The sequence below is a fragment of the Arachis stenosperma genome, chromosome 1 (genome assembly GCF_014773155.1).
Source record: "Arachis stenosperma cultivar V10309 chromosome 1, arast.V10309.gnm1.PFL2, whole genome shotgun sequence".
Taxonomy (NCBI): domain Eukaryota; kingdom Viridiplantae; phylum Streptophyta; class Magnoliopsida; order Fabales; family Fabaceae; genus Arachis; species Arachis stenosperma.
Genome location: NC_080377.1, coordinates 27,690,779 through 27,702,596, shown reverse-complemented (window position 1 = coordinate 27,702,596; position 11,818 = coordinate 27,690,779). Strand labels below are relative to the sequence as shown.

Sequence of the window (11,818 nt, the reverse complement as noted above, 5' to 3'; positions counted from 1 at the left end):
GGCGATGGTTGGATGAGATGATTCAGGATGACAACTTGTGGCGACGGAATAGGACATGATGATCATCGTGTCCAGCATGGCCGTCTTCAGCATTGGGGTGGTGTATCAAGGGTTGCATCTGGTGGTCCTGGTGATAGACCCACTGAGCAGGTAGGGGCGGGGTCCCAAGAGATTCCTTTTACACATGTTTTGAGCTCCCAAATATACCATGAGATCCATGGACAGATGTATGATGACCTGGCGGGCCCGATTTTTACGATGGATATGGACGATCAGGTCGGCAGTTCACAGTTCTATTCCAACTTTGCAGATCTCGTCCGGGATGACGACCCTCCGCATTTTTAGCACCAGACCTACAACATCAGGTGTCGGAGTCCTAGCCCCAGATGGACGTTGTGCAGGGGTACCACCCAGATATGGTGCAGATTCAGCGGTACCAGCCGCTGATGTCTAACTCTCAGAGGTACCAGCCCCAGCCACAATTTTATGTAGACCTGAACGTGCCTGCTAGCAGCCCGTATTATAGTTGGTTCAGCATGGGAGGGACGCCTCCATCTACATATGGTGTGAGCATACCCGTCAATCCTCCAACACAGCAGCGCCAGAGGTCAGCCAGAGTGAGACGGGCCGCTCGATGTCGTACAGGGTCGCATCTCCTAGGCGCATTCGGGAATGACTCTCACGAGGAGGATGACGACAGGCAGGAGCCGTAGCTATTTATTTTATGTTTTCATTGATGATACCTATGTATGTCTAATTTGTCGTATACTTTTGTATTATGTGATGGTACTTAGTTTATTTCCATGGACTTATGTATGTTACGTATGTTTTTATTTACCATGGACTTAGTTTATTTTATGTTTTTGCACACTGCTCATTCACGCATAAACCGCTGGACCCCTGTCGCGGTTTATGCACACTACTCATTCACACATAAACCGCAACACCCCTATCGCAGATTATGTTAATTTTAGTCTAGAACGTAAACCGCGACACACCTATAGCAGTTTACGTATATTTGTAAACCACGTGCAATTTACATAGTTTATGAAAAAAATACATTTTGATATCCATTTTGCAAATTGTGTATATTTGTAATATTAGAAACCACTTTATTTATTATAGTAAATTACCCTTGTTGATGGCTATATCGGAAATAACATAAGAGTTGCTTTAGTTTATTTTTTCTGACATTTGTATGCTCCCACTCTGTATGTTGATTGTTGAGCTTGTTCCTTCTTTCAAAATAATAATAATAATAATAATAATAATAATAATAATAATAATAATAATAATAATAATAAAGTTAAAAAACAATAGCCACACTAACTTTTTTTTAGATAGCGCACATGAATGCCGGTCACTAATTCACAATCAAGTCAACAAACTCTTAATTGTACAGTTTAGGAAAAAATCTTTCCTTAGGCTGTTAATATCTATAATTTATTTTCCCAAATCTCTAGTTAAAGAGGAAGGCAGGATGCTATTTCCTCCTTTAATTAAGGGATAGGTGCCCAACTGCCCCTGTGGCTTATGAATTCAGCCTTTGTAACCTCATCAATTACATTAACATCATTCTCTATTCTCTAAAAGCCAGTGTGATAGAGTGGACCTAAAATATCTCCATTAAGAATTTGTGTTATGGCTAAAATCTCATGTTTTTAAGTTAAATCACAGTATGGTACATCTTTGCAGACCAAGAGACTCAAAAATTCTTTTGCCAGTAGGCCAAAAGAGAGAGATCCAACTCCTTGGACGTGCGTCAGGTGCAGCTTCATGAGAATCCTCTGAATTTGTTCCATCAGCGTCACTGTGTTCTTCACTGTCCTGGTTTTCACTTGTACTTGGATTTCCATCTTCATCAGCTTTGACTTCTGAAATCTCTCCAGGCTTCTTGTCGAAAAGCCCTTTAAATTGTTTCCGAGCTTTCCTCTCAACTTCCTGCATGTGAAATGATATAAGAATAAGGTCAAACCAAACCAAAGATCAAACAGGCATGGCTCCAGTTCATAGATTAATTATTTCAAACAGTTAAAGTTTGTGGTGGAGCAGGAAATAATTGAACCAAAACAAGGCCAATTTATAGTCAAATTCAGTTCAATATTAGAAGATAATAACTGCTTTCAAACCGACCTGTTCCTTCTGCTTCAATTTCGAAAGAGCTGCAGTTGCATCAGGTTCAGCTGACTTGTCAACTTTCATCATCTAAGATAGCGCATAAGTGAGTTTAGAAATGGATGAGACTACATCTTAGATTCTAAATCCAGTACAGTATGAAGATCCGTACCATTTTGAAATCATTCCTTGCTTCTTCAAAATCTCCATTAGCCATGTAGGCCATTCCACGACGATATAAACCCTTGACATGTGCAGGCTTTGCTTCCAAAACCTGCATCATTAAATGAAGAAAGCATATTACGCGGCATTATTTAATATACAGACCATAAAGCCAAATGCTATGTTCAACTTAAGAAAACAAAATAAAAACAAGAGTTTCATAAAGATCCAAGGAGTCCCTAAATCTTAGATGCTAAGCCAAGTACAGTATAAAGATCTACTTGCTAATTAGAAAAAACAGTGCTGAGTGCCTACTTGGTAATTAGCCCATACGTTTCTTATATTTTCATTCTCTCTCAACAGGGAACATCAATTATCTACTTAAAAATTAATAACTTCTTTTACCAACAAAAGGCTTACCCTCAAATTCAAAGTAATAAAAATGATCCAAATGAAATAAAGAGAAGATACATGACAGCAGAGATGAAGCATACCTTGTTGCAAGTCTCAATGGACTTTCTGCATTCTCCTACTTTCAGATAGCACGCAGCAACATTAAGGTGTAACAAATTCTTTAATCATGAGTGAAAAAGATATACAAAAAGAATTAGTCTACATTTCTTAAGAATATTAATAAAAATTAAAATAAGGAAAGAGACACAAGATCGCTTACCCGTGTATCTGCAAATATTTTTCCTTCTTCATCATCTTGTGGATTAACATGATTAAACTCTCGTAGCACCTGTTACCAACAACCACATAATGTTAGCGAGTTTCAATGGTATCATGGTAGGGTGAGACTTTGACACAGCAAAAAACCAGTTAAATAGTTATTGATCATACTGTTTATCCTGTTTTAACATCAATATCTTGATGACAGAAAAATACTACTTAAGAGGTGAATGTGATATAGACCTTGTATATATAGACTTACCCCATCATTTTACGGACACAAGAGAAAGGCCTAACTAAAAATAGATGTTTGTCACTGTTAAGTACCCAAGTAAAGAAAACAATAATGACGAAAAAGCAGTTAAGTTAGTTAGAGAAGGGAGAGGTAAAATAGCTCCTTTGCCTTTTATTTACAAATAGAGTGAGACCAGCTGAGGTCACAAATAGGACAGCCGGAATTTGGTGGGGAGGGCACAAGTGAGGGATGAATTCTGTTATAGGAGACAGGATTGCCAGTGTATATAAGGGGGATGAAGGGAATCAACACGGAGAAGGATCTAGGCTGGGGAGGACCTTAGGAGAGTGATAGCCTCCTGAATGCTACCTTGTTTCCTTCCTTTCAATACTTGGTTCTTCAATGAATACATCAGACACCGGCAGAGTATCACCTTGATATCTTCCAGCTCCTCTGTTTCTTATCCGCTCTTTCTTCTACTCTCTTCTATAATTCTATACTACAGCTTCTATTCTTATTCTGCTGCTACTGCTAGGCCTTACAGTTTCCCATGGAAATAGTAATACATGGTCCAAAGTTTGTTTTTACATAGGAGTATCTATCTTTTCTTTATTCTCTCACTATCCGATCTACAAGACATCCATGGATCCACTAATTCTGAACATTATTCATAATGATGGTTGCTATGCACGACATCATAAACTAAAAGTGGGAATTTTGAGTATGTGTTTGTTGAGATTTAAGATTCCTACTCAATGAGGACAAAATATCTGGAAATACATAGTTTTTATCTGGCTAAATCCAAAACTTCTGACATCAATGCAAAAAGAGATTTAAGGAAGGTGAATAAGAGCTTTGTACGTGAATTATTGTTGCTTGTATATGATTTGGTATCACAAGAGGACATATACCTTTTCATACTTTGCCTTTGCAAGTTCATATTTTCCTTCTTTGAATAGCCTGTTACCCTGAAATTGGCAGCAGGAGACATTCAATTCTTTGTTCAAAACAAAGGTAAATACATTGCATTCTATTATGCCTACGTAAGGGATTATTGCACAAGTTGAAAATAAATAATATGTACCAACCAAATAAACCATATTGAAGCTACAATTATATAGAACAGATTAGAATTAAAAGCAAATTGAAGAAACAAGAAATCGAACAATATTACACCTAAAGTTATCTATTCAGGGATTTCCAACAGATGGTAGATCAGTCATAAATTCAGTGCAACAGTAAAGCACAACTTTGGAATAAATTCAGTGTAAGAGTAAACCACTAATTCATCGCACGATACTGATAGATAAAGTGTCATCTGTCCATTAGTGTGAATATGCATATGTACACAATAGAAATAAAACTACAGGTTTCTTTCACAAGAAGTGGTAAATTGGTTCCTTCCCCATATAGTGCTGCTCAAAATACAGAAAAAAAGACATGCACAAGCATATCTGATAATTGTGCCATGCACCATCATGTCATAACCAATAACAAGCTAAAGATTGAATGATGAAAATTGTGCATATCTTTTGCATACCGTGTTTCTGATCTTCTCAGCCTCATTCATTATACTATTAAAGTCCAATCCAGTCCAGTCCTGCAATGAGAATTAAATTATAATGCAGAAGGAAGTGGTGTGTAGTTTGTAACATAGAAATAACAAGGGATCAAAGATTTGCAAAATAGAAAAAAGCTAATTTTATATTCTTTGATGATGAGATTTAACTCCCCGTTTGTTGTTTATCACCTGCAGTTTGATATTTGAATTATCATCCTTATCTATAATTTCTACGTTCAATTGACACCTTCATTACATTGGAGCATTGAAGGTCTTATAATTGCTAGATGTAAATATACAACTACATTAAATAATTTGAATTTAACTAAAGTTATTGATAACATACCTTTGGCATTTCAAAACCAAGAAGTTCAATCTCCCATTGAATATGAGCGCCATCAGGGACATTTGCTGGCCTGATCATGAAAGAAGTATGTGGAATTCAGATATTTTGATTGCCAATGCAGTGGAATACTTCAAGAAATATAAATTGAAGGTTGATGTTAAAAGAGTTTAATCGCAAACCTTGGAAACTTATCATATGCATAGTCAGGGGGGCATGAGACAAGAGCTATCTCTCCAGGAAGCATCAGGCGAACACTCATTTCAAATCCTTCTGGCACCTAACAGAAAGGAAATAGGAGATTACAGTGCAACAACATATGTAAAGGAAATTTCCAAGGTTTATAACAGAAAGGGGACATTATTAATTGACTTTCTACAAAAGGATTTTCCAGACAGAAAAACCTATGGAAAATGAATATCCAAAGAGCCTTTTAGCTCATTTATGCCACAACTTACCAGACCTTCTCCAGAGCAGAACTCCAAAGGCTCACCATCATTATCAACTCTTGTATCGTAGAATACTCTATTTTCTTCATTGACAATCGTGCCCTTGTAATGTACACGAAGTAGGCTGTCATGAAGAGGGCAATCCATTGGGAAGTCACCTATTTGTAACAAACAAAATGCAATATGATAATAAGTCATCCAAAAAATAAAAAGAAAAAAAAGAACTAGCACAAAGGCTATGCAAATGCAAGAACATAATTAGTTTTTCATGTAAACACAATGAGGATTGAACTCATAGCAAAAAACCATCTTTGGTATGACTCAACAATCAGCAAGGCATGTTCCACAAAATTGTTATTATGTATTTCCATTATAAGACATGAAGTCCTAATACTAACACTAAATTCTTAGTTCGCACCTTTGCCATCACGAATGCGGCGCTTTATTAGGCGCCCATCTCCAAGCATGTCCCTCACCTGTTGATATGTCACCAGCAAGAAATTTCACATCTTTTCAATGTCTTGCTCAGGGAGAAAAGAATATAAAATGTTTCAAACACAACTAGCATCAATACAAAGTATAAGTTTGCTTCAAGCGAAACTGCCTAGGGAAATACCACAAATATACCACACCCAAGGTCATACCAATAACATTACAGGTTACTAACCCATTTCGTGCATCCTAGATTAAGAGCAATCAAGATTACTGGCCAGGAGCTTTCCAGTTAACAAGGAATATAATTCCAACTTCAATACAACAATTGTTTGGCTATTATACGAAGTTATACTGACTATGCAAGATACATATCAGGAAACAGTTATGGGGACTCAACAATGCAGAATAGAAAGTAAGTTCTATAAATGTATCACTTAAAAAAGAAAATTAGATAATTAAAGAAGAATGCTGAAACATTTTGATTTCATTCCTCAACAAGCTCAATAATAAATCACGATTTATAGTTAGAATGATCTTGCTCACTTGAATAAAGTGGACGAGCTCCACCTCAAACTGCACTTCATCGTAATCTTCTATTACAGGCATCAGTGGAGACTGAGTTAAATACTGACTTGTAACATATATAACAGCCTTCTCTTCCCGAGTCATTGTTCCTATTCCCATTTCAAGACCTTTAGGTACCTGATTTCAACAGAGGTAGGGTAATTGCCAAGTTGAAAAGAGTAGCAATCAACATTATTGTCAACAAGCATTTTTCTAGGATATTTCTAATGCAAAAATGCCTAAGAAATGTATTATTTTTCCCCTGCTGCCTACTGCTGTTATTAACTTTAAGGGAACAAAATGCCTACCAGAATCAAGAAAAATAAATATTAAGCAGAACTCATCAAATCACAGAAATATTTGGCATATTAAAGGCGACCGATTCATTGCAGTACAAGTATTCCATGACAAAACAATTAACAGGAAAATAACAGATACATAAGTAAAGATATCTAATTTAACCACCTCTGATTTTCCAAATGTAAAGAAGTATGGTTCTCCTTTTGTATGTGACATAATCAATTTCCCTGTAGCTGTCTTTGCTGAAATCCTGGTATGACCAAACAAAATATCATCACAAAGTTCCATACAGCCTAAAACAAGTGGGGAAGGACAATACAAAAATGAAAACAAAGATCAGTTTTACCAAGCCTTCACTTCGTAAGGTTCTCTTGGAGATTCCCAACCCTGACCTTCATTAATAATCTGCAGTAATAAAAATAGTTGTATGGTGAAATGTATAATGTAACTCAGATAATGGATTTAAATTTTAAAATGAACAATTCTCATCAGAAGAGGGTGCCTTTTCAGATTGCATCCTAACAAAATTTTGAATCCACGAATTTAACATAAGAAACAAACTAACTATAAATATAATATATGTATAAAATTACAAACTCTGAAATTTCAAGCAGCATTGAACTCTATCTTGAACTGGAACAGTCAAATTAGTAAATAATTTTATTGCTAGCTGTTTTGCACTCACATGATTTAGGAGAACAAGGTGAATGATCATATTGTTATAGAGAGAGAGAGAGAGAGAGAGAGAGAGAGAGAGAGAGGAGAAGAGAGTTCAAGGGGTTTTTATCTGGGAAATTAGGCTTGATAGAACTCATAGGAGAGTAGTAGCCTCTCGAATGCTACTTATATCTTCCTTTTCTGCATATCTCAATACATTTACTGAGGCAAGAATGATATCTCAATGATATCATTCATCCCCTCCGCTTCTATTCCATCTTCTTCTGCTATCTACTCTATTCTTCAGATTTATCTACCACTATACACTATATTCTGCTCTATTCTCCATATTATCTGTTTAATTTGGCTGCAATGGTAATCTTACACTAGCATATGACAATAACGACACAAGCAGATGAGTGGCAACCTTCTACTTATATGAAGTGTAGACTCCCATGTTTGAGACACAAGCAAATCTTTTTCGGTTATCTTTGGTTCAACAACCACATTTCTTATTACAGTCATCCAAAACCACATAAACATATAGAAACTTTCGTTAACTATGAAGAATCCAAACCAATTATACCTTTTTCACAACTCCCAAATCATCAGTAACAACCTGGAAATATAAACAAAATCACAAAATATAATTAGAACAAAGGTCAAATACCAGAAGTAGTTATTCTAAAAGGAATATAAATGCCACATAAACACCAGAAAACCAGTTCTGCACTACTGAGGAACACAGCAAGAATATTTATGAATACAGTTAACAAACACTACAATATTATTGAAAATATAGACAATAAAAAAATAATATTCCCTCCATTCTCAAATAAGTATCCAGCTTTTTTTTCAAAAAAAAAAAAAAACTATTTCACAAATAAGTGTCCGTTTAGTAAATTAATGTAAAATTACCATATTTTTTTCTAGTCATACCCCTAATTAATGGATGAGAGGGAATAAAAGTAGTAAATAATTAAATAGAGTAATTATTGCTATCAAGGGTAATTTTTGCAACTTACTTTTTAACTTTTCTGACTCCAACACATTGCAATCATTTTATTAATCCACATGAAAACTCAAAAGTGGATACTTATTTGAGCAAAGAGGGAATAATAATCTTGTGATCAGAAAAGAACCACAATTAGCAACTGGAAGTCTTCAGATATGCAAAAAGTAAGCAGAAACCAAAATTCACTAGGATATGACAGATGGAGAACGAAAGTGAAAAGAAGTCAAAAGCATACATCCTTGCCTTGGCTTTGAAAAATTCTATCAGCTCAATTTCAAAGTGAAGTTCATCCTCCTTTGGAAAACTATCAGGAGCAGAAATAGGACAATCATCCTCACCATAGTGCATCTGAGGCTTCATCTTGAACTGCAAGAATAGGTTACACAATCTAGTTAATAAAAAAAATAACCAATAGAGTTATGCAATTTTTCAGTTTAAAGAAAATTTTATTATAAGAAAAATGATAAAAATAGAATATCTCTGCCTAATAAAGACAGAAATTGAGACTGTGTGTGTAAAATATATATCATTAAATCCTCATATCAAACCCTACACAAAAGTAGAAAAGCAGAAACAAACCTATTATTTCTAAGTAAATCACATCGATTTAGATCAGGAAGACAACAACATTCAATAATTAGCATGTTACCATTGCCACTTCACCCTTCAACATTGTTGGGATTCCTTCCAGCAAGCCCAATAATATCTTGCTTTTGCCTAAAACATGTCTTATTGGTGTGCCCTTGCCTGTTGCAATGATGTAAACAGTTATCTAACCTAGGAACTATGTCTTCAACAGGAAATAATCAAAGATATATTGCCATTTAAAGCCTAATTTAAGATATTTGAACATTCAACTTCCAAAATGTTCTATATAAGTGCTTTCCATTATGAATTTGCATATCGAGTTTCAAGCAAACAATGGAAAGCAAGTCAAGATTTACAAATGTCTAGGAGATTACGAAGAAGTAGTACCTCATCCAATTCAATTATTAAACAAAAAAGGACAAATCACGTAATTAGTAACCACAATTACAGGATTAAATCAATCAGTTTTTGGAACAAAATGCACACCAATCACCATAGCTAACACTCACCAATTTAATCATGGGCATTAATAAGGCAAGAAACAACTTAAATTAAATGAGCTCACCTCCATAATCAGACCTAGTAGACTCCACAAGCACTCCGTCTAATGTTCGAACTGTGGAATGATAAATAACCTGAGATAGAAAACATATACATTGATTAGCACAAGCATTTATATTTTACCTATTATATACTAGAAAAATGCATATCACATATCACAAAAATAACCTGATCACCATCTGAAGGTCCAGAATCACCACCACCAGGCCTCACAACTGCTTTCATCAAACTCCCAGGCACAATTTTCTTCTTCCTTTATTTTCCCAAAACAAAAACATTTGGAATGCAATCATTATCAAAACTTCAAATAAAACAAAAAGAACCAAAGATATATACCTCTTCTCATCCTCAGAAAGTGGCTTCTTCTTTGATGGTGCAAGGTCTTGTTCTGTGTCTAATTCATTCACAGCCATATTCACTGACAACAGCGAAATTCAGTTGAATTTCCTAAACAGGATTTCCGCTCCCAGTTATCTGCTACCACTGCAAACAACAATCAAATAGGTTCAAAATTGAGACTCAATTTCCAGAATTGTGCTCAATTTATTGATGTTTCTCACATGAAAATATTTTCCAGTTAAGAAACTCAGAATGATTTGTTTACTTTTTTCCTTTATTTTTATATATTGGTGAGTAGCTGTTAGTTGAGGAATTGGTTACCAAACCACGCGCTAGTTTGACATTATTTTTTCTTCTTACATTAACTGGGTTTAAGATCATCAGAGAGAAACAGAGTCATAGAGTGGTACCTCAACTTCTGAGCTTTCTTCCTTTCGGAACAGATAGAACCGTCGAGTCACAGCTTTCTTCCTGTGAGATCTGCAGTGCGAGAGGTTTATGGTGGTGGTTTCAAACATAGTTGTCAGAACTGACCCACTGACTGAACCGATCAAACTACTAAGTCACTGAGTCTCTGGTTCAACCGATAGATCACTAGTTGAACCAATTGAACCAGTTTTATTTAAATAAAAATATATAATAGTCAAAAACATAAAATTAAAATTTGAATTTTGAAATACATGTTTTCACTAAATTTGAACATCAAGTAAGTCTTAAATTCTAAAAACAACTAATACGAAAATAGACATAAAATTAGCCAAAATTAGCCAATACTACTACAGTAGTATCTTAATTTGACATAACAAAAATAAAAATTCATAATATAAAGTTAGATTTAACACTAAACACCATCCAATTTTTTTTTCACTCCACTCCAGAGGATCCACATTAGTCTGGATATCTATCTTCATATGACGTTCTTGGGATGATGGTGTTTATGAAGCCATCTTAAAATCCCATAAAAGAAAAAAAAAAATTCATCAACCAAGTAACTAATAGCAAAACAAACCAGCAACATTACAGCAACAATCAACAATCAACAAAACTCATAATCGGCGAAACCAATTCAACAATTAACAAAACCGCTGCATATTCAACAATTAAACCATATTCATAATCAGCAAACCCCTGCATATTCATATTCGTAAACCAATTCAAAAAAACCAATTCAACATTTCAATTCAACCACTGCCATATTTACTTCTAATCAGCACATAAACCAATCAATAATAAAATTCACAGCAATAACATCAATTAATCAACCTGAAAAAAAAAAATAAATGCTCACTTGTTGTTGCAGAGGCAGAAGGTGGACGACAAGCAGCAGTTCAGGCAGCAACAACCACGGAAGAGAGGCGAGGGAGGGACGGAGGCGGGGTGCAGCGAGACGCGAGCACTCACCAGGAAGCACAGCTGTAGGAAGAGAGGCAAGACGCGAGCACTGGAGCACACCAGGCGTTGGGTGCAGTGATGGCGGACGACGACGACACGCTGCACGGCTGCAGGAAGCACAGCTCGAGGACTCACCGGCGGAGGCGCGGCGACACGCGAGAGAGAGAGAGAGAGAGCTGGGTGGGTGGTGGGTGGGTTGGGAAGTGGCTAGGATTTCTTTCTCGTTTTGTCACAAAAAATCAAACCACGTCGTTTTGGGTTAGGGTTTTTTTTTAACTGGTCTGGGTTTCTCAACCTTCTAGTTCACCAGTTTTACATAACTCGACCGAATCAAACCGGTTCTCACCGGGTTTGTTCGTATCAAGTCCAACATCCAGACCAGATCGATTTAGAATCGGGTCGCTGGTTTTTGTTTTTTCAGTTCGACCAT

General features: G+C 35.9%; 1 protein-coding gene across 1 annotated transcript; it reads right to left on the bottom strand.

Annotated features, from left to right (window-relative positions):
- Window positions 1-1,364: 1,364 nt before the first annotated feature.
- Window positions 1,365-11,597, bottom strand: LOC130967628 (peptidyl-prolyl cis-trans isomerase PASTICCINO1). The gene is made up of 22 exons (XM_057892576.1): window positions 11,285-11,597; window positions 10,407-10,476; window positions 9,994-10,140; window positions 9,826-9,910; window positions 9,662-9,731; window positions 9,158-9,255; window positions 8,752-8,874; window positions 8,080-8,112; window positions 7,183-7,241; window positions 7,002-7,086; window positions 6,516-6,674; window positions 5,956-6,013; window positions 5,547-5,695; window positions 5,271-5,368; window positions 5,092-5,161; window positions 4,725-4,784; window positions 4,096-4,152; window positions 2,951-3,019; window positions 2,772-2,849; window positions 2,288-2,389; window positions 2,134-2,205; window positions 1,365-1,941 (listed from the first exon to the last, which is right to left on the bottom strand). Exons 3-22 carry the CDS (start codon window positions 10,068-10,070, stop codon window positions 1,672-1,674), a joined length of 1,872 nt encoding a protein of 623 aa, XP_057748559.1. The 5' UTR covers window positions 10,071-10,140; window positions 10,407-10,476; window positions 11,285-11,597; the 3' UTR covers window positions 1,365-1,671.
- Window positions 11,598-11,818: the final 221 nt, after the last annotated feature.

Coding starts and splice junctions, on each gene's coding strand:
- LOC130967628 (XM_057892576.1), bottom strand. CDS start 10,070: ATGGCTGTGAATGAATTAGACACAGAACAAGACCTTGCACCATCAAAG. Junction 5,369..5,546: donor TCTGCTCTGGAGAAGGTCTG/GTAAGTTGTGGC, acceptor CCTTTCTGTTAG/GTGCCAGAAGGATTTGAAAT. Junction 3,020..4,095: donor CAAAGGCAAAGTATGAAAAG/GTATATGTCCTC, acceptor TGTTGGTAACAG/GTGCTACGAGAGTTTAATCA.